The sequence below is a fragment of the Mastacembelus armatus genome, chromosome 23, assembly GCF_900324485.2.
Source record: "Mastacembelus armatus chromosome 23, fMasArm1.2, whole genome shotgun sequence".
NCBI classification, from domain to species: Eukaryota; Metazoa; Chordata; class Actinopteri; order Synbranchiformes; family Mastacembelidae; genus Mastacembelus; species Mastacembelus armatus.
Window position 1 is genome coordinate 5857199 of NC_046655.1, and position 22776 is coordinate 5879974.

General features: G+C 42.2%; 1 protein-coding gene across 3 annotated transcripts in view; it reads right to left on the reverse strand.

Annotated features, from left to right (window-relative positions):
• Nucleotides 1-2189: 2189 nt before the first annotated feature.
• The window catches only part of cerk (ceramide kinase), a 46335-nt gene continuing 25748 nt past the window's right edge, over nucleotides 2190-22776 (reverse strand). The window contains exons 12-14 of one of the 3 annotated variants that reach the window (XM_026326995.1): nucleotides 19960-20174; nucleotides 3956-4016; nucleotides 2190-2316 (exon numbers count right to left, since the gene is read on the reverse strand). In XM_026326995.1, the coding sequence (XP_026182780.1) occupies nucleotides 4004-4016; nucleotides 19960-20174 (228 nt within the window). In that variant the 3' untranslated portion in view covers nucleotides 2190-2316; nucleotides 3956-4003. Of the gene's footprint in view, nucleotides 2317-3955; nucleotides 4017-16438; nucleotides 17289-19034; nucleotides 19620-19959; nucleotides 20175-22776 lie in introns of those variants that run through there. The other 2 variants (XM_026326994.1, XM_026326996.1) reach the window with 2 other exon arrangements.

The window sequence follows — 22776 nt, forward strand, 5'->3', positions numbered from 1 at the left end:
TTAGAGTCACCAATCAACCTGACATACATGTTTTTGGACTGTGGGAGGAAACCAGAGTACCTGGAGAAAACCCACACAAGCACAGGGAGAACATGCAGACTGCACACAGAAAGGCCCCTGACCTTCTTGCTGTGAGGCAACAGTGCTAACCACTCATCCACCATGTCGCAGGAGTCTACATAAATAACTTAGACATCTGTCCATCTTTGACTTGACCATCAGGTCACCATTCACAGCATTTGGCTTCTTACCAGGTTACCATAGCGACATGATGTGAGAGAAGGAGCCAGCAAGTGAACCAGAGAGTGTTGAAGATGAAGATGAAAGGAGGTAGAAGGCTGTAATCAGATTGTCTCCTTCGGTCATGCCTCGGATCCATCTTCTCCCCTCCACCGGCCCACGTCCCGCACGCCCGAACCCACCACCACATAAATCACAATCGGCCACAAGTCACCTCTCATTGCTGCATCCAACCACAGATCCACAGAAGAAGGGAGAGAGAGGGTGGGAGAGAGAGGCTGCCATTGCTCTTGGCCATGCCCAGGCTCAGACTTGTGGGTTAGGAGGATATTTAGTGGTCCTAGCACTCACTCCACCCCATTTCCACAGTCGGCTTTGAGAAGCTCCATGGGTTCTTTACAGATAGCTTCTTACAGCATGGTCAAATGAAGATGGATTTGGGGTTAACAGCGTAATGATTCGATTTTACAGGAATCTCACAGGCACTTTTCTTAGTGGGAAAACCCTAGTGAGAAAACTGCAGCTGAGAGATGGCTGCTTCTCACTGTCTTTGGTTTTTACACTGCCCTCTGTTTTCTTTCTCCCGTGGCTCGGTAGTTTTCTCATTGTCTTTCTTTCTCCCCTCCCTCCTTCTCCCTTCATCCCTTCATCCGTCATTGCTCCTATAGACTGTACAAGAAAATAAAAATAAATGTTTCAGTGGTCGAGTCGGAACCACCGAAGTGCTTCACAATTAGAAAACGGCTCATAATTACAGTGTGGTCACAGGCTGTTAGCTGTCTCACTCAGCTGCCCTGTGTGCGACGGGAGCCTCCTGCGACGTGTGTTTGTGTGTCAGCTTCCCAGAGAGGCCAGGCTGAAGTTGAGAAGGATAGCAGATGTGCTACCCCGTACTGCCTATACACCAGCTGGGTGCTCTGTCAAAATACTATTAGTCACAATCAAGGAGCTGAGAGCATATGCATTTCATAGTGGAAAACCAATACTGACGATTATGTTTCTTACCTTTTGTAAGACATCCAATGATTAGGATTTCACTTAATGGATTAACATTTCATTAAAACAATAAACCCATTGTTCTAGGGCCTGAAGGAAGACAGTTAAACCAGTTACAGTATAATGATAGTGCTATATTTCCGTAATCCCACATAAGGGTTTAAAAAAAGCAGGTTCTCTATGTGCTGTCTCTTCTGTAACACATCTTCGCAGACTCTACAGTAGATTCACACGTTAGATATAAAAATGGTGGATTTGTATACATTAGCTCCTTAAATCTTGTTAGATCACCTGAAGTTGAGTGAAAGCAAATCAGATTTGTAATTGTCTCTTAAACATATTCAGTATGAGCCCTCGATAATCCAAATTAAATGAGATCCTTGTAGTTATTCATGTGATTTCATTAAATCATCTTTGGAATGAAACAAGCAATTGAGTTTGACTCCTGTTTGGCCTCTTTAAATGTTGTGAAATATTTCGGGGTTGCTGCCATGTGTGGTGTTTATTTGGGTTTCTTGCCAGGCAGATGCAGCCGCTCCCTCTCCACAGTCAGTCCCAGGTACGCTGATTTCCGTGTCTGCCATTTGGCCTCCGTCCCCTCCCATGATACCAGAGCATGTTAGTGATAGTGGCCACAGGAGTGGAAAGTGGACATCTGGTGCACCTGTTCCGCACCACACATGCTCATACACACTCCGCTCACTTTTGAGAGAGAACGATCAGGTTGTGTGTGTGTGTACGTGCGTGTGTGTGTGTGTGTGTGTGTGTGTGTGTGTGTGATGATTTAGTGGTCATGCGTGGTGAAGCTTGGGATCACTGAGACCTGACTACTGGCCCACCAACCAACTGGCTGACCATATGGGTGGAAGTTACCGCCCTACACTCTGCTCTGCACTCTTCTTCGCTTTTCTCTTCAGCCTCCCTCCCCCTGGCCCCAACCTGCCCAAGTATCCCTCCTCACCACAGCACTCCTGCTGACTTGCTCGTTCTTTTTAATGAATCACTTGGTTTACCTGCACCAGAGTGGAAATTCCACCCTCGTCATCCCCCATGTGTCACACTGGGTTTTATTTCCTGCTCCTGGTGGAAATTCAGAGGGACAGGCAGACGCATGATGCATGGAAACTATAAGCTGAGATGAGATTTTAATCATTCCCCTGCTGAAAATGGCCTGTTGCATTAACAGATTCTAATAGAGGTGAAAATAGAGTTTAAGACATTTTTAAAACTATGACAGATAGGACAGATACCAAGTTTCCAGCCTCACTTCCTTGGTGTTGTGTTGTTGTCCTCTATAATGACCTCCCGGTCCCATCTCAACTGATGTGACCCAACAAAGTGCCAGCATTTAAAGTGTTTCTTCATGGAAACATCTGTGTCTCGTTCAATTATAAATAACGTGCAAGGTATTGGTGATTTTGACAGATGTGTGTGTTATTTTTATTTATTTATTTTGGGTGTCTGCAGTCATCCCAACGAAACGGGCAGGCAGTATCATTACTGTAGTTTAGCTTAATGTTCAGATCTTTTTCAATGGGATAATCATTGATTTGAATGTAGTGAAAGGCAGCTCTTTTGCAGTATGACATTGAATCTAATTATCATCTCTGGCCCCTCACTACTGCAGATTGCTGCTGCCTGGCACTGAAATAGTGGAGCTGTAGGTGGCCACACACTTATCACAACATCAGATTTTGACACGTCCCCTCCCCTCAGTGCACAATGTCGATGCCCCGAGACCACCACAACCACCGTTGCCATCCCATGTCTGGGATGCATTCTTTACAGTATATGCAGTGTGTTGCATTGCTAATTTTGTCTTACCTCAACCATAGGAACTGTACAAGCCAACCTTTACAAAACTGCTATATTTTTTTTATTTCCACTGGCTTGGAGGCTGATCTCCAGTGCTGGGTCAGAATTGGGGGGGCTGTCATCGTTGAGTAGCAGCCTGGTCTTGATTTCAAACTCGCATTAGTGTATTGGAACGTGAAAGTCAGAGCCAATCAGAGGTGAACAGAACCAAGTTTTTCTAATGGTTCCACCTTGTGTAACCATATGATTGACATGGTGTCTGGCCAAACCAGTTAAGTTAATTTTACATGGTGTTTAAACCTCTTCATGTAAGTGTGTTGTTTTTTTTTTTTCTTTTAGCTATCTAATAATCAGCGTGTGGCATACTGACAGAATATACATACTGCTGTTATTAAACAACAATCGCTATAATTTGTAGCATGAAAAATATGAAGCTCCCATGAAACATTGTGTTAGTGTCTGAGTTTTGCCATCGCTCAGGATGATCTCAACACCTTCTTGGAAAAAAAAAAAGTCTGTCACCTTTATTTGCAGCCAGGCAGCATGAATCCAACTGAACAAAAATAACTTTCTCAAAGTGAATGTTTCTGTTCGTCTGTATGAGTAATCACACTCTTCTCCTCATCTCCCTGCACCTAAACTCCCCTGACATTGTCCCCGATCTCTCACACTTCTGTCAGTTATTCCTCTGCCCTCTTTATGGCAGAAGTAACAATTAGTGTGAGCCCCACAGCAGCACTGGCTTCATACTTTACTGTCACATCACTCCAAACCTATTCCCAGGCTACACACCGGCGGCTTTGGAACAATGCTATTACCCAGGCCAGCCCATAGGAAATAGACTGAGAAGAGAGCTTATTGATTGTCTCTGTCTCTGTGTAAGACCTGGTTGATTTTCTCTCACCTGTATCACCTCTGTCTGTTGCTTTCTTTCTTCTGTCTCCCCATTGCATTAGAATCCAAGGCTGCAAGGGAAGAAAAGAGACGCACACGAGCTTATAGAAACACACAAAAATCATACTTTGGGTCCATATTATTTTTTTTCTGTCTGTGACTGTCCCACGTCTTTCATACACACACACACCTGCCAATTCTTGAGTACTTCATCTTCACTAGTGTTTAACCACATGTCAGCAGAGTGACGTTAGAGAAGTACAATCAAACAAGCGTACAACTCCTTATCATGGTTAATCCTTAAAAGTGTGTGTGTGTGTGTGTGTGTGTGTGTGTGTGTGTGTGTGTGCGCGTGTGTGTGTGTGGACATGTTTTATTTTACCATTCTTGTGGGGACATTTAGGCTGGTCCTCACAACTTCAAATGGTTTTTTGAGGGTTAAGTTTTCTCACAACTATAGTGAGACGTGTGTGTGAGAGAGAAGTGGGATGTGGGAATAAGATAGTCCTGTCATGGAGTATCTTTTCACATGTGGAGAACCTTTCTGGCCTGTGATGAGAAAACAGTTGATTTATTATCTGGCCTTTTCCCACCTAACTCTGATTCAGTGCTTAGTACCACTCCATGGTTCGATTTACAAGGGACTGTTTAATATTCTCGTGTGCTTGGGAGACATCAGCCAAACCCTCTGGAGACAGCTGGAGATTTATTGACTTTGCAAATAAAGCAGAAAAATGTGCACATAGTTAAACTTCAAATTTGGATTTTTGTTTGTGTTTTATTTATTCATTTTTTTGCTTCAGTCTTTTACTAATGGTCAGCTTGATTTTCCCAGTCTTCTACGGCTTCTCTGAGTCACACACACACACATATATCAGTGGTGATGAGATGGGTTCCTTTCACATCTCATGCAGACATTGTCACATGCCCTGACTTTTAATAACAGCGCTTTCCTACGGGGAGCAAGGAGGGACAGATTAGGAACCAATGAATGTCCAACATGTCTGAAAGTCATCAACAAGAAATAGCAAACTTCTGTAAGCATCCCAAAACAATGCAAGTCAACCACAACACATGCTGCCCTGAATACATGATATGAAGGTGTGTGTGTGTGTGTGTGTGTGTGTGTGTGTGTGTGTGTGTGTGTGAGTGTGTGTGAGTGTGTGTGAGTGTGTGTGAGTGTGTGTGAGTGTGTGTGAGTGTGTGTGAGTGTGTGTGAGTGTGTGTGAGTGTGTGTGAGTGTGTGTGAGTGTGTGTGAGTGTGTGTGAGTGTGTGAGAGTGTGTGAGAGTGTGTGAGAGTGTGTGAGAGTGTGTGAGAGTGTGTGAGAGTGTGTGAGAGTGTGTGAGAGTGTGTGAGAGTGTGTGAGAGTGTGTGAGAGTGTGTGAGAGTGTGTGAGAGTGTGTGAGTGAGTGAGAGTGTGTGAGTGAGAGTGTGTGAGAGTGAGAGAGCTGAACACATATGCATCCCTAAGATGAAGCTGTGTTCTCGATTGGCTGGTGGTTTTTACAGCCAGATCCTGCTCCTCCTGTTTGCCCTGACACCAGCCGTAACCTTTTCCATGACGGATCCTCGTCCACCCACCCACGCACATACACAGATGCATACACACATTCAAAAACACACATGGGTATGCAGATGGGGCTTAGAGGAGAAGCGAACTGTCAGCAACAAGAAATCATCAGCACTATCATCTTCACTCTCCCATGGTTGTGTGTGTGTTTGTGTGTATATAAATGCTGTCTTGCTGTGTAGAGGGGTTGAGGTGAGTGATTGCCTAGTTTCTGTGGGCGGCAAGCTGTGGCGGTTTGCTCTCACTGTAAATTTAGAGGAATTCTTAATGGAACTCCAGAGCTGTCAGACCTCAAAGTGTTGTGCCTTTTTTTTTTTTTTCCAGCGTTAAGACCCATGCCTAGATCCTCCACATACAACTTTATTCTCAATGTCACGAGAAAGGAGACATTGGTGAGTGCAAATGTCTTGTCAGATATACCATAGCGTTAAAGAAAAATCACTTTCCTATGATAAAAGCACATTTCTGTTCACATTTTTAAAGAAAATGGGTCAAGATAATAAATTCTTTGGAAATTTCTCTTAATTCCACATTTTCTCGGCCGTCTGTCGGGGCCTTGATCAGGCACATTTTCCATCTTGGTTGAACTATAGAGTCTGAAGGCCAGAGAACATGATTAACATCATTTTGATTCTCATTAAGCCTTTCAATGGCTGCTTCTGACCTGTATGGAAGCATATGCAATACTTTGCTTTTTTGGTTTGTCTATCATTTATTCAGATTTTTCTTTCTTTAATTTACCACCTATCTTTATTAAATGGTGCTGAAAGCTTAGTTTTTAATACTGCACTTAAGTCAGTCTGGGTTATTCAGCTCAATCACCAAAAAGGCAGGTGCACGTTTGTAAATCAGCCGCTCATCTGAACCACATGAGCCGAAGATGATACTTTTGAGCGAGGGATGATGGAGGAAGGCAGGAACAGAGACATGACAGGCGGTAAAAACGGGGCAGCAGATTAGGTTTTGATAGTCTGCGTGGAGCAGAAAGGCGACAGCCAAGATGGATATTTGATTGGCTAATGCGATGAGGCGGGTAGCAACAGAGGGCATCCCGTTCTGACCCTGTTCTTTTTTTTTTTTTTTTTTCCCTTTTCTCTCTCCCTCTGGATTTCTCTCAGCCTTGACGGAACCAGACCACCCATTGGGGACGTCTCTGATCAATGCAGTCATTATCCTTGTTGCGCACGAACACACACGCGCACACATCAGCGTAGGAGACAAACTGGAGAGAGATGTGCTATGACTAGGTCAGAGCAGTAGCAAATGTATATGTGTCCGCTGAAATATGCCAGTGAATGCCGCACCATTAGCCAGGCTGCAGAGCGAGCCGACTCTCTGGCCTCAGGTACAATAACAAGTGGAGATTTAGGTTTGTCTTTGCCTTTTGCTTGGCTTGCTGTCATTGCTTTTTCCCTTACTGTGTCTTCACTCTGTTCATTCCCCTACATCTTTTTCTTTTTGTTTTCCTGTCTCGCTGTCCCCTCTCTGTCAGTAGAGACAAAGCAACAGTAATCCCAAGTGACAGGCACTCACTTCTTGTGTGTACGTGTAAGCATTCAATCAGATGCTTATATTTTTATGTGCCATGCACCATATGTGATTTAATCAGTATTTGTGTGTGTGTGTGTGTATGTGTGTGTGCTTGTGGGTGTGTCAGTATGTGCACCCATCTGTGTGCATGTCGAACTTGTAGAGGCGCAGTCCCAGAGGAACAGCAGCAATCTGAGTGGAACATTGTAATATCTGTCTGTTAGCTCTGCACCACCTGTACATGCACCGGTGTTTGCAGACCTGATGTGTCTGTTTGCTGTTTCTTAATGGCTTCACCCATAAGCAATACTCCAGGCTTTCCTGAGTCACACAACAGGGAGAGGGAGAAGCAGAAGAAGAAGGAAGATGTGGTTCTAATGTTGAACGAAGGAAGAAATGATATGCTTATGATGAAAGAAAAGGTGAAGAGAACTGGACTGGAGGTGCAGAAAAGATCCTGATGGGGGCACTGGTGGACCTGCAATCACTTAAATTTCTCAGGGACATGGCTCCATCTCACTTGCTCAAAAGATCTATTTGTGAAAGCGTCATGGGATGAGTGAATTTCTGGTAAATGCAAACTAAGTCCAATACTTGTTTCCCTCTTCTGATGCATTCTGCACGGTAGCAAGTAGATGCTGTCAGTCTCATGAACGACTATTGAGGAATGCCTCAATGCAGCTCAGAGAGGTAGTGGGACGCTCTGTGTTGATCGCTTCTTTTGAGATGCACAATTTCGCTGTCAGAAATAATGACCACTTGTGTGAATAAGGTGCTCAGGGAGGATGTAACAAAGCTCAGCAGAAAAGCAACTGAATTCTCAAGCAGCATCTGTCTGACGATACAGATCATTCAAAAATCGGGGTGTTTGTTTCTGATAAGTATGCCTTCTTCATGTAAGCTGTGCTAACACAAAACAGAACAGACCTAGTGACTTGTTGATTGTGTTTATGCAGCATGAACTCTGGTTGGAGATTACAGATCTCACAGCCTATCTAGTGTATCTTTTGGGAAGGCTTGAACAATTTGTCAGTGCACATCAGATGCGACAGCTTGGTTGTAACACTGCCACAGATAAACATGAGGCTCAGTCCTGTGACATGCTACATGTTTCTGCCTGATCAGAATGTCTTTCCTTCCCCTTCCATCAAGTCTTTCTTCTGCATTTCCATGTCTCCCAGAGTTTGGACAGCAGTGGCTGGTAAAGTAGGACACCCTATAATCCTGTCACTGCAGGTAAATCAGAAAGTCTCAATATCCGCTCTCACCCATGGCACATCTTTGCACCAACATATAGTCCTGTTTTTCCTCCCTGACGCCGCTGAGATAAGATGTCTACCCCGAGGGGATAGCTACATCTCTCTCTCACACACACACACACACAAACATACACAATCATACCACAATGAAAGTTGATCCCCTCTTAGAGGGTGACAGTTTTTGTTTGTCCGTGTCCTGCTGCGTTCTCCCCTGGAGCAGAGCTGACACCGGCGCATCGCACCTCAATCATCGACAGTCATAAACAGAAAACAAGTGTGTGACATCAAATGGATAAGGAAGAAGTAGAGGTGGCAGAGAGGAAGGAGGAGAGGCATAGACACAGGAGGAAATGACTTAAACAAAATATCCCTTAGGGAGTTTGGTTACTTGGGTCGTAAGGGTGATTGGAGGCTGGAGAGAGGAGGTATCAGTTAGAATTTTCTGGAGGGCAAACTGCCTTACAGCAGCAGTCATTTCAGTCACACTGGCTGAGGTGCATTAATATTGGATTGTGCTGCATCTTGCCTCAACACAGACCAAGAGATAGAGGAAAGCAGCATTTCTATCTCGTGCTACAAGAAGGCAATATACACAACACTGCAGCATGTTTAAGTCAAGGTCATACAATAAGAATAAAATAGCAGGAATTAAAGGTGATGTAGGTCTTCCAAGATTATTTAATGTCCCTGAGAACTTGGTTTTACTTATTTCACCCACAACACTGAATAGACAAGACTATATATACATACATTTTTTTTTTTATTAGATGTGAACAATGAAATCGTCTAATTTACTTTCAGGATGATGTGCATCTGGTTTGATCGTAGTTGTTGCTCTGAGTCTGCACTAAAACCTGTGCCATCACCTTTTTCCATCTAAGATCAGCCTGTCAGTGTAAAAAGTAAGAACAAAATGGATTTTCAGGGCCTTTGAGATTTTCTGCTATAACAAATTCATTAGTAACTTCTCAGATATTTCCCTTTTAATCATCAGCTCACATCATCCATAGAATGAGTCCATAGTCCATAGTCCATCCATAGTCTTTCATTGTTCTGAAACCAGAAACAAGCTTTACTCAGTTTGTTGAAAACTTAAATCTTCAGCCAAACTTTTTAACTGCAAATAATAAAAAAAACACCCCAGTTTTCAGGCACTTTGACCCTTTTTGTGTATTTCATGCATCTGTTTTAATACATGCATCTGTGTTTAAAGCTACTATGAATGTTTTTATACCAACGGTGGATTAAATGACAGTTCAGTACAAAAGAAAACAATCATGTCTCGGTGCCGTTCAGCCTAACTCTCTCACCACTCTACTAATATAGACAGTCAGTAGAAAACACCTGATAAACCAGCTGTAAAGGACATTAAATGACAAAACTACCAACCTGCTGGTGAATCTGTGCAGCATTTTGTTGCTTTTTTTGTATTGAACTATTGTCCCTTTAATGACATTGCTTCGCGCTGAGCCGAGTGATAACACAAACTTTTGCTTGTAGAGCCACAGAGAGTGAAGCTGCACTTTCTAGTGTAATACTGAACAAAAACAAGGCGATGGCATATAATTAGAATAATGTCATCTTCATTTCCAGAGCAGGCCACCATGCAAGTGCACATTCAGGGGAAAAGTTGCAGTAGATTGCATCAATGCTTAACTTTAGCAAATGTGTGCAATTACTTTGTGTCCCATTCACTTCAACTATTTGTACAGCCGAAGCGTGATGTGTCTGGAGCTCTTTATTCTGGATGCAGATCTTTGTTCTGTATTGTTCAGGTAGGTTTTTCTCCACTTCTTCCAGCTTTTCACGCCCTCGGTGAAAATCATACACAGGCTACTAACAGTGGGTATAGCTTATTATTTGGTTGAGCGTGTGTTTGGTCCCGTTGACCAAACCACCCCCTGCATGCTGACATACTACCGGCTGTTAAAGCATCTCTCACAATTTTGCACAAGAAGTAGCAACTGCAGATGCCTTCTGGCTAATGGAGTCATTTAGGAGAGAATGGTGGGGTGTGTGTGTGTGTGTGTATATGCTACTTCTGAGCTACCATGCTGAGGCTTGCCGGAGAGGACTAGACGGCGAGTAACATTACAGGGTGTAATTACTTCAAGCACCATTAGTAACACAATAACGTCTGTGCTTAGCAGAAAACAAAGTCCAGCACGCTCTCCGAATGTGTTTGTGCATGTGCGACTCGGTTTGTGTGTGTCGACCACAAACAGGTCCTCCTATTCAAGTGATTAACAAGTAATGAGTAGATTGCTCCGGCAACAGATTCCCTGTTTGCTAACAAAGCGCCAGCTGAGGTAATGACTTGTCACTACAAAGCACTTTGCAGTCGCCCGCTGGCAGAGGCCAAAGTGCCACTGTGGATTCAGCAGGTATGACTCCAGCTGCACTCTGGTTCATAACCCAACTTCACAGTGTGGATAATGAAGTGCTTGTTGAGGCCAGTCTCAGGCAAAATTACCTTTTTAAAAGAAATACGAAATACGTTGTAGTGATTTGTGTTAGCCACCTTTCCCACAAAAGATATTGTTGGAACGTGTGCTCCTGCTTTATTTGTTAAAGGGTCAGTGATGTTTAGTAACAGAGTGTTGGTTTATTATGCTGTTTCATGTGATTTCAAGCCCACTATGCTGTTGGTCTTATGGTTGAAACTGATCCAGTGTATTTGATCAGCTCATTCTTCTGTCATACTGATAATCCACACGTCGGGGTTATTTCTTTAGTTAGAAAGACCTTTCATTGGCAACAGTTTTAGGCAAAGCAGTATTTTCAATCCACACATTAAACAGTCTGTTTTGTCACTTGGTGAACAAGCGACAAAATGACCAAAGTGATGAGAATTTCTATGGATCAAGAGCTACAGTCGCACCTCCACAAGTGACAACCTTTTAGACATTTTCATTATCTAGTGTTATTCTCCATCTAGACCTTTTAAAAAGGATGCTGCTTTTCATCATCAGTAATTGTGACCTCTGTGGTCACCATGACAGCAACAATAATGTGTTGACTCTGTAGTGACTTTCCTACTCCATATACATTATCGATTGTTATTAGAGCCTGTCCTCACTTGCAGCCCTGTTTTGCTGTAATCACCTATGCATAATGACATATTGAAATATTGAATCATTTATGTGTTTTTCCCAAAGCAGTGTTGCTCCATTATAAATTATGACTTGTCAGACTCGGGAGACCAGTTCCTAATGATCAGAAAGTCACTCGTCATTTGTTTGTAATCGACTGGTTTTCGGTGCCTATTGATGAAGCACTTTAATGGAAATTATTATGGACCAACGTTTTAATTATTTATTTCAAAAGAAATAAACTCTAGACAGCAATTAAGAGTATATTACAAGAAATGTAAACATCATTCTCCAGTTGTCATCCTCAAAATGTTGATGTGTCTATGTGGGTCATTTTACAGACATCCCAACAGGGCTCCAGAGTCTGGCAGTGCTCATCATTATCATGCCAAGTTGGCATGGGTATATGTTAGTATATTTTATAGCTCAGCAGTGCTACAACAAAACATAAATATAGGAATGTGTGTCTTTTAATGCACAAATATTGCCAGTGATAAATGAAATCCCAACTCCCAACTGAACATGGCAGCACAAAAAGTTTCTACCCCATGAATATTAGGCTAAACTTCTCTAAAATGACTGCACTGTGGAGTAAATTATACATCACACCATTGGCACCAGATGATTATTACGATTTGCCTGATTAAAAAAAAAAAAGGCTGTGTGTATTGCCTTGCTAATTGCTGTATTAATGCTGATTCAAGGGCCTCTTAATTTGAGTGTTGGCTTTTACTCGCAATTGCCATAATAACAAAAAATGATTTGAGCTTTAATGTTCTGCTTTTTGCTTAAACTGTGAATTCAGAATATGTGATAAATAAATACCTGAACCCAAGTCAAATGCAGTGGGTTTAACCAGTTCAGTCCACATGGCGTTTTCTACTTGACAGCATAACCTGCTGTTTTCGTAGCCAAACCCAACCTCAACTGTAACTTTGTCATAGAGCGCAGGTATTTTTCAGCAGTGATTTGTAATAAGGATGTGGACAAAGGGCGTGTTTTGTCATTTAATCTGCACAACATGTTGGTGTGGACTGAATCTCAACCCAAAAACTCTAAATATATTCAATGTGTAATTTTCAGACACAAAAAGGAGCAAAGTCTTACACTGGAGAGGCTGGCGTTATTGATTGGAAAATAACTCAACCAATGAATCAGAAGAGTTGGATAATTTTCTGTTTGTAAATTAATTAAAGGATGGAGAGCATCCCAAGCAATGTAAAACAAACCATTTCTAATGAATTACATTTGAACACACAAATAGCGACTATAACGATGAAATGTAATAAAAAAAATATGAACATTACTGGTTTCAGCTTTAAGGACTGACCTCCAGCGTGCCTGAGTACATTGGTGAATTGAAATGTGTGAGTGAAAGTGTGTGTGGGTGAAAGACGGAGAGCGAGAGATAAGAAGCCAGTAGCGACTCCTGACTGAGAAGATGGACTGTTATGGCCTCATTGATCTAAATCTCTCACAGGGAGCCTATTCCAATCAATATGGAGAGAAGTGGGCAACAGCACTGCTGCTGTTTGGCCCACCGCCCCTGCAGTATCTGCTCTCTCTGCTGCGCCGACTCTGTTTCTCACTTACACTGCTTTCACACCTCCCGCCTAATTCCCCCGCAGTCTCTCACACAAACAAATATTTTATGCTCTTGTTGACCGACCTGCTGTAGGCAAACAATAATTTTCTACATTGGGCCACTGTAATTATTGGTGCCATACGATCTTGCGGGACGCCACAGTTTGGTTGTGCAAAGATTAGACTGATTTTCCTGCTTTTTGTGTGCAGCAGAATTGAGACAAAGGAAGAAAAGTTGCACAGAAGAAAACCAGTAGACAGAGAAGTCTGTCATACTTAGGTGACGATAGAGCAGAGACAAACAAAGAAGAGAGGATGAGAACATGTTTTAGGTGTGAATCTTTTATCTAGGAGTGAAAAGAGACATGTTGATGCAGGAGCAACAGTGTATGTGCTCATGTTTGAGCTCAGGTGAGAGAGGGGAGAAGTGTCAGTGTGCAGGGGACACAACAGCACCGTCGTCTCTTGTTAGGAGCCCCTCTTTGGGTGAATCGAGGACAGCAGCCTTGTTGTGTGTGCGTGTGGTGGAGGGTGTTTGCTGCTGTTTCATCTCACCTTGTGTCTCAGGTGGGATGTGGGAATGAGATAGCGGCTCTCAGCGGGCTGCAGACAAGCAGATGGAGAATAAATCAATAAGGAAGTAGCAAAGCAAGAAAATGAGTGGAGTGGGGAGGTAGAGGGAGGGAAAACAATTTTGTTTGCCACCGCGAACCGAACAGACTCCAGATTTTGACGGCAGATGACTTACAACTTGATTATACTATTGGTTAGCACAGTCACATTTGGGTGGTCAAATGAGGTAACAGGAGATAAAGCTTACATTCGTTTGCATCATGAGACCGTGACGACTTTCTGCCTGAAATTAACACAGGGTCATATGATAATACACACACAGCCCAGACTTTGATGGCAGATAATATAAAAACCAACTTGTATTACAAGCCTATTTACACATGCTCAGAACTGAGAGCTCCATTAGCATTTACTTGGAGCTGTGTTTCTGACTGCTTAATAAATGTAAGTCCAGTATTCACATTTGGTTCTGATTTGGCCTGCACCAGGGTCATAGGGTGACAGAGCTCCTCACCCTATCTCTAAAGGAGCGCCCAGCCACCCTGCGAAGGAAGCTCATTTTAGTGGCTTGTATCCGAGGTCTTGTCCTTTCGGTCATGACCGAAAGCTCATGACCATAGGTGAGAGTAGGAACATAAGTTGACCGGTAAATCGAGAGCTTCGCCTTTTGGCACAGCTCCTTCTTCAATACATTGACCGCATTGCTCCTGCCGATGCACTGATCCATCTGTCAATCTCATGTTCCGTCCTTCCCTCACTCGTGAACAAGATCCCAAGATACTTAACCTCCTCCACCTGAGGCAGGATCTCTCCTCTGACCTAGAGATGGCAAGCCACCTTTTTCCGGTTGAGAACCATGTCCTTTGAACATACATTACTAAATTTTTGCAGGAGCACATTTATACTGTCCATATTGTAATTTCATTAATCTGCGGATTCATCCATCATCTATACCCGCTTATTCCTTAACCAGGGTCACAGGGATCTGTTGGAGCCTATCCCAGCTCTCTTTGGGTGAAAGGCAGGGATCCACCCTGGACAGGTCACCAGTCCATCACAGGGCCTTAATCTGCGGATTCTAGATTATAATTTATTATGTCCATATCTATGTATTGCTCACTTTTATACATGTTATTAGGCCTGAGGACATATTGTACATGGAACTTGCTGCTGATAAAGTTTTATCAACCACAACCTACATGCCAAGTAGGGTTACTGTGTATATCCGTGGTTATAAATTTTGAACAAACAGATTTCCTTACTCTTACCGACACGTTGGAATTGCCTTGCAATATTAAGAATGAAACTTGATCCATCCAGACTGTGTGCAGAATGAGCTCAGCTTGAAATACCACTCCATCTGAGCAGAGACCTTTGATGTCTGATGGTCTTTAATGAAACATCTCACTCACATCAGAGAACCCTATTAAAGTCCACTCATACAGGGAGACAGAGAAAGAGCGAAAGAGTAAGACTGGAGTGCTGACCTTTGTGTGCATGTGTGGGAGCGTGCTCCATATAGAGGGGAAAAAGGAAAGGAGGGAATGAGACACCAGTGTGGTGAAGCACACCACGAGGATCATGTAAAAGACACACCACATATCTACTTCCATCACAGGTTATGTTTACTCAGATTTGGAGAGCACAGATTAACAAATAGTTAAAATTTGAACTGAAACTAAAATTTGTTTTTGAAATCAGTACATCTTTGTTTGCGAAGTGGACGTAGTCAAAATAACCCTAAACCTGTAGGTATTTAAATTGTGTGTGCTACTTTTGACAAGCTAACTAGTTTCAGCTTTGAAAGTGAAAAGCATGGATGGACACTAGATTGCCTAACTTGCAAGCTTCCTGCAGCTGCAATTGTCATTACAGTTTATAATTTCCTACGCAGACGTGCAGGGAATTGAAATTTCATTTTTCTTGTGCATGTGTGCACAGGTGTGAGGATTTAAAAGCATCTGAGTCTTTGAAAGATGAGTCAGAACATTATGATGTAAGCTGACAAAAGTGAGCGCTGAAGGTGAAACATAGAAGAGTCAGCATTAACCGAGTTGGAGAGGATTCAAAGAGAGGAGGAAGCTTTTATGGTGTTAAAAGTTCAAGTGTGTGTGTGTGTGTGTGTGTGTGTGTGTGTGTGTGTGTGAGAGAAAGAATGAGAAAAGACACTGAACATCAGAAATAGGATTAAAAATGTGTGTGTGTCTCTGTCTTGCCTCATCTATAGGTCCTTGAGTTAGCTGTCTGTTGGCTGCATTGAGAGAACATCTGCAAAATGGCAGTCATGAGGCTAATCATGATAGCGCTAACTCATCACATTGGCACCTTCACAAACACATTAACAGACACACACATCAATGACTGCACATCTCTAGAGGGATTGTGGGAAACACACTTAACCATACAAGATTACCCTAAAGTGTTGTTATATATGTGCTTTGCACGGTTTTATTGATGGAGAAGCCAAAATAACAGCATTTCGTCTCCAGTGAACTTTCTCCAGAGACATCAAGACCAGCTTGACCTACGGCTGAAAGGAGCTAAATGAGGCAATTTTCAGAGCAAAACAATAGATTATCTCTAACGTTAACAATGTGTAATTCTGGGTAATCCCAGGTGATGATCCAACTGCCTGTAGTTTTTACCAGAAGAGCAGAGCTCACAGCCACAGGTGTAGTGCAGCAGTGCTGAGACACACCAAATCACTTAGCAACCACTTTGCCTTATTACCCAGAAACCACTGGGGTCCTGTTAGTGTATTAGCCAGGTATTCAGCTCTTTTCATTAGTGCCCCTAGCTCACATCTTCTTTCATTTGGGTCACAAATGTTTTTTTTTTTTTCTTTTTTTTTTTTGAAAAAGGAAAGATCAGATTTTATGAGTGTTTTTTTTTTTTTTTTTTTTTTTTTTTTTTTTTTTTTTCCAGAGCATCCTGGTCTTTTTAGTTTATCAGTATACTTCAGACATTTTTCTTCATCCTGTTTACAAAGCTGCGTCTCCTTTGCTGTGTCTTTGCTGAAAGGGGAGGAATCCTATTTGCGTCCACCTTCATGGCAGTATGAAAACCTTCTGATGATGGTGGCAGCTGAGTCTCGCTCAGCCTGGTCAGCTCGGTTTTATCTGGCTGTGTGAACAGCTTTAACATCCTCATTTTCAAAAAACTATACAAACAAAAACTATACAAACAAAAAACAGAGATCATTGTTTGAAAGTGGCAGATTTAGCACCAGCAGCAGCACCTTATTTATAACTGCACGAGGCTGTTTTTGCACATTATAACCCCAAAGGATGGCAGTGGAGGAGCTGAATGTTGTGGTCCACTTGGAAATCATAATGTATCCATGTCTTTGGGCCACCACCTTTCCCTTTTTATGACTGGTGGTGCTGTTATTTCACATCACACCTTTCATTCCATCACTTATTGTCTATAGTGATGTCCTCCTGCAGGTTTCATTGAGGTATACACTTGGGAAGAAATGGGACAGCAATATTTGGGGGTGTGGGGGTACACTGATGGGATATGATATATATATATATATATATCATGTAAATCCTGCAAAATGCAGCACAGTTTTTTGTTTTCCGTTAGTTAAATATCCTGAAATGGGTTTCAGGCCATCGACTGGTGTGTGCTTGGATCCTGGGCCCAATGTGTACAAGGGTCTTCAAGCACAAACTGCTGCGGCTGCTCCTCGATACCACGGGCAAACAGCCTGATCAACTGGCATTGGACACTGCAGAGAAAAGACCACACACAGACACAGACACAAACACACAACACATCATTTAGCCTGAATAACAAACCATCAACTTAATGACTATGCTTATTTCATGGACTTTATTGTCCATGTGGCAGATGTAAAAGCAGTGGAACTGCAGACCTGACACGCAAACTTGAAAGTGAAGATGGTGTTTGTGGTGTGGAGAGAGTATAAAGAGCCGCTTTAGCAGATGTGGTAATATAGATGGTGCCGAGGTACTTTAATGACTCGGATAACAGATCATGATGTATCCAAGGTAAAAGTAATATGGGCAGAAAAAAGAAGCAGTGAACAGGGGAGATGGCTGTTACGGTACAGCGTGTTGCATAGGCTCAATTACTGCCTGTGCCTGCTACAGTCCAGAAGATAAGTACTTGGACAGGTACACGTGTCCCGCTCTTAGCGCTTTGTGTTTGAGCATATTCAGGTTGAATTAAAAGCTTTGATTCGAGAAGGTTTACATCAGTAAAGGAGCCGAACTAAAATCAAGGAAGCAGCATGTTGAAGTTATAATTACATGAGTGGACCCTAACTTGTTTTTTTCATTGTGAGGTTCAATCATTGTGGCAGTTTCACTTTCACGTGTATTTCTCACTTCTAAAGCAAAACTCTTTGCCCTTTCCTTCTGTCGTTCTTGCTTTCTTTTCCGTTTCACCTGGGCTATTACCGTTAATTATCCAAGCAGCACTCTGGCCGGCTCACTCCAAGAACGATTAGCAGAGAGGAAGAGGCAATAAAAGGACAGACTTCTGCTTTAATTAAAGGGGAGTAGCCTTTTAACATGGGAAGGGCCGTTAAATTAGCAACATTACAGCACCATGCATCATTGGCAAAGTACAATGGAGCATGAAATAAATGTTGCGTCAAGCTATGCCACATCGGCTGTATAGAGATCTGATAGTGGGGAAAGCTTAAGTGTAGACAGAGCCAGAACAATGGGTGTGGGGGGAGCAAATTCCACCAAGCTGCCAAGATCGTCAGCAGGGAACAGTGGAAAAAAAACCTCCTGATCAGACACTGCTGGTGGATACCGGCAGCACTAATGGCACTGCTGCTCCCAGTTCTGTCTAGCCATGTAGGAGAAATCCTTTATTACCAGCCAATACTGAGCATCGAGACAGGTTACTATTCCTTGACACTAACTGTATTTTGCAGATGATGTTGTTGTAAACCATTAAATTCATCCTTTTCCTGTGTCCTGCTCCCACTATAGAAGAGTCTGCAGCCATGCCAGCAACACTATGTGGCTGTGGTGATGTTTAGTCAGTATAATGTGTAATATGTACATAATTTTGTGTGTAGGAGTGCTTGTATGAGGGGGCAGTCGAGGTCTAATGGATAGGGAGTCAAACTTGTAACCCAAAAGTTGTGGGTTTGAGGCTCAGGTCTGGCAGGAGTTGGAGTGAATAGCCAATGCCCTGTCCACCCTCGATACCAAGGTGAGACCCTTGAGCAAGGCACCGGACCCCCAACTGCTCCCCGGGCGCCGCAGCAATAGCCGCCCACTGCACTGTGTGTGTTCATGCTGTGTGTTCATGCTGTGTGTTCATGGTGTGTGTTCATGGTGTGTGTGTGTGCGTGTGTGCGTGCGCGCACACACTTTGGGATGGGTTAAACGCAGAGCACAAATTCCGAGTATGGATCACCATACTTGGCCACAAAGGTCACTTTCACTTTCGTATTTGCTAATTAGCACTAAACATAAAGTTAGTTGAGGCTGATTTATAATGACACAGTCAAGAAATCACGTCATTTGGACAAATCCTCTGAGAAACAGGGATATGTTGTTGATGGTTCAGTCAAAGCCACAAATGTTAACCTCATGATGGTGGTAGAGATAAAATCAGAGGGTCAGTAAAATCAGCAGGCTTCAAGAATGACTACAATTGTCTGTAGAAAATTTCATGTGTTGCTGCATTGAGTAGTTATTGAGATCATTTAGTTTAGGCTAAAATACTGGATAGGTGTGCCTAAAAGTAGTTTTACTTCAAAGTACTATGAATACAGAGGTCTCAGTCATACAGAATATGATCTATTTCTACTTCTGCTTCAAGTCATAATACACAGGAACATTTTAGGGCAATTTAAACAGAGTTTACAGCCTAATATCCAAAATGAAAGTCATTACCTTGAATACCCAACTATGGTGATGCAATAGGTTTGAGCCTTGCAAGTATTTTAATACTTCTTCCATTGTAGTGCTTCTACGATATTATGTGCACTGATTCAGAGCCATTTGCCAATCCCCTTCTGCAGTGATCTGCCTGTCTCTATTGCCTCAAAAACGTAATTTTCCGTCACAGTCTTCATAAAACGGAAAATAAATGGGCAAAGAGGAAAAATGATTTAACAGCGCCTTTCTGCGACAGGCAAAATGACTTGTTTCAGTTTCACAATGTTAGAAAGCCATATACATGGGCAAACATTCATCACTACAGGCAAAAGACAGTAAATTTGATAGACTCTTCCAGACTTGGCTGCCAAGTTTCTTTTTTTTTTTTTTTTTTTTTTTTTTAACTCCTATTGACTTTCTGTGGTTTTGTGTTGAGTATTTATTTCAAAAAGCTTTGATTAAGTTACTTCAAATAACTACATGTTTAAATTTGGAGTCAAACATTCACAGGGGGGTTCTGTGATTCGTTACCTGACTTGGATGGCAACTTGAGGCAGGATCTCCCCATCGCAGTTCCAGCTGCTATTGGCAGTGCTGTAGTTGCAGCCTGTTTGTTGGGAGCATATGGCTTGGAAACCTGTCTTCTTTGGAGACTCGCTCAGGCCTTCCAGTGAAACCGGCTCCTGGTGCTGCGGATGGAAACGAAACCTCCTCACCCGGTGGACCTCCACAAAGGAGTGGTCAAACTGGGAAGGGAAGCGGAGACAGATGTGAAATAGATGAACGAGAGAGAGAGAGTCAGAGTTCCAAATACACAGATAGACACAGGAACAGGTGTCTCGCAGGATAAGTCCTCATTCTTCTTATTTTTACTTTAGAAAATAACAGTTTTCCTCATGCATTTTAATTTCAATGGTCCATTTAAGGTCAAAAACAAAACAAATGTGTCGAGCTTAAATCGTCACCCAAATTAGTTTTACAGAATTAATCTGTTGGGTCTACCCAGTGCGCTGCCTGTCTTTTGAGAACATCATGGACTTTTTGAACATTTAAATGTCTCAAATTGAACATAAACTGCTTAATTGTATACACAAAATAGCATTAAAAAGGGGCAATGGAATATTTCCTTGAAGTATGATAATGATATTGGGCTGCTATAACGATTCTTCCCATGTCATTCTTTGTTTTTAGTTTACTGGCTCCAGGCGAGTGAGAAAAACGTTAATTTATTCTCTATTGTCTTTTTATGGACTCCTGCTGATTTTATAATGAAAAGCAAAAATAATTTTAGGGTTATCTTTCATTTTCACCATTTATGAAAGAAGAAAACAGGAGATCAAATACAAGATGGAAGGAGGGATAGAAGAGGTCAGATAAAATGGAGGTGCATAAAAACTATGTAAACTGCAGAGGAGTGAAAGGAAGAAAGAAAGAGCGAGATGAAAAGGAATGATTTTGTCAAAATCCCCTTTTATCTCACTCAGTGTCGCAGAAAGGTTCAGCTCTGTACTGGCCACTATTTTCTCCGACTTCACAGGGTGCCACTTTCTCTCATTTTTTCCCCTCTATTCTTTATTTTCATTCACTCTGTCCCGTCCATCTCTACCTTTCTCGCCCTCTCTCATCCTGAAAGTGGAGTGACAGCCATTTATTTCACATCAGACCCACTTTATGACTGCAGCCGCTTTGCATTCATGCTGGACGGCCTGCCTAAAAGGCTTTCTGACAAGGCCATGAATACGCTTAGTGGCTTCTCACTCCTTGTTTCTCTCCGCTTGGTCGGACAGTGATGCTGATATTAAGTGAACTCTGATGCAAAGTCCCACTCACCCGTCTCATAAGGCTACTCGTCCACGCTACTGTGTTGCAAGTAAAGCAGCAAACACAACCTCAGGCTAGAGACGCACCAAATACATGTACTAGACTATAGACATCTGATCTTAATATGAGTAACTCAAGTTAAGCTACGACTAAATATACAGGCAAACGTTGGTACAGCAGCGCTTTGAAACAAATTTAGATTTCTTTTGGTATCATAGATATCTGTATCTGTACCAAATTTCCATTGACTAGTTGTTAAAAAGTCAAAAACGTTCATTTGCTGGTGGCCAACAAAAATGAACAGTCATTCAAATCAGCCCAATTCATTCTCAAGGGACCATGAATGAACAAAACTGTCTGTGTGTGGCCGAGCAACATTGCCATAGATCTGATTCTTGTTTTCCATTTGTGTCTTGGATAGATACAGTAGCAGCCTGCTGGTGACTCTTAGCAGTGGATTTTAGGTCATTGGGGAAATCCTGTGTCATAAAATCATTTTTAAGGCACCTCTGCAGTCGTATCACCAGGGAAAGTTGGTAATTTAATCTTGCCCGTGCACACTGGTAATTTCATTGTCATCCGGATGGTAAAATATTTCATTCTAGCAATCCAGGGACACGCTTCATCTGACACAGAACAGCAATATCTTTCCTCCGGTTACTAAATTTCACTGTAACAGCAACAGCTTATTTTATGTATTTATTTTTTTATACGTTTTTTTTTTTGTTTTGTGTTTTTTTTTTTTTTTTTTTTTTTTGTGTGTTTCGCTTTTCCCATACTGATTCCTAAAACCATAAGGCTTTAGAAACATAATATCCGTTTCTGTTCAAGCCTTATTACAACAGCAGTATTTGTCCTTATAATGAAAGACTGTCCAAAGACTACAGAAGTGAAAATGTTGATCTTATATTTTATATAGGATGTCAGTGTTAGCTCGACATACAGTTTGTGGTTTCACACTTCTGCCAAGGCGTCTGCTGTAGATGAAATTACATACCAGATCCTTCTAAATGGGATAAACTTCCCGAGGTCCTTCCTGAGGTAATAATTACAAATCACCAGACTTCCCCTGGTAATACTTGTGCTATCCGGAGAGGGCATTAGTCTGGCATCAGCCTGTTCTCCCATACAGCATATCCCTGATGCAGCGATTACCAGTGCCTCTCTGGACCAGGGTGGAGGTTATTTATGATACGTGGGAAGGCACAAGGGCTAAGGCATTTGAACTAAAGTGAACCATAGTTGGGAAATTGAGCGGAGTCAGCAAATGGAGGTGCTAGCACAGCAAGTGGGCAAACTCTGCCTTCTGCTCGCTCGTTTACAGGCTTAGCAGAATTCATCTGTGCACAGATTGAGAAACTCTTGATGTTGAGCACTAAATTCTGCAGCAAAGTGATTGACGGGTCTTTTGTTTGTTTTTTTTTTGTTTTTTAGCACAATATTGTTTTAAAAGTTCTGCTTTGAAGAGGAGACTTGTTTTTTTTTCTTGCTCATTTTAATTCATGCACAGTGTTTCCATAAACCTTT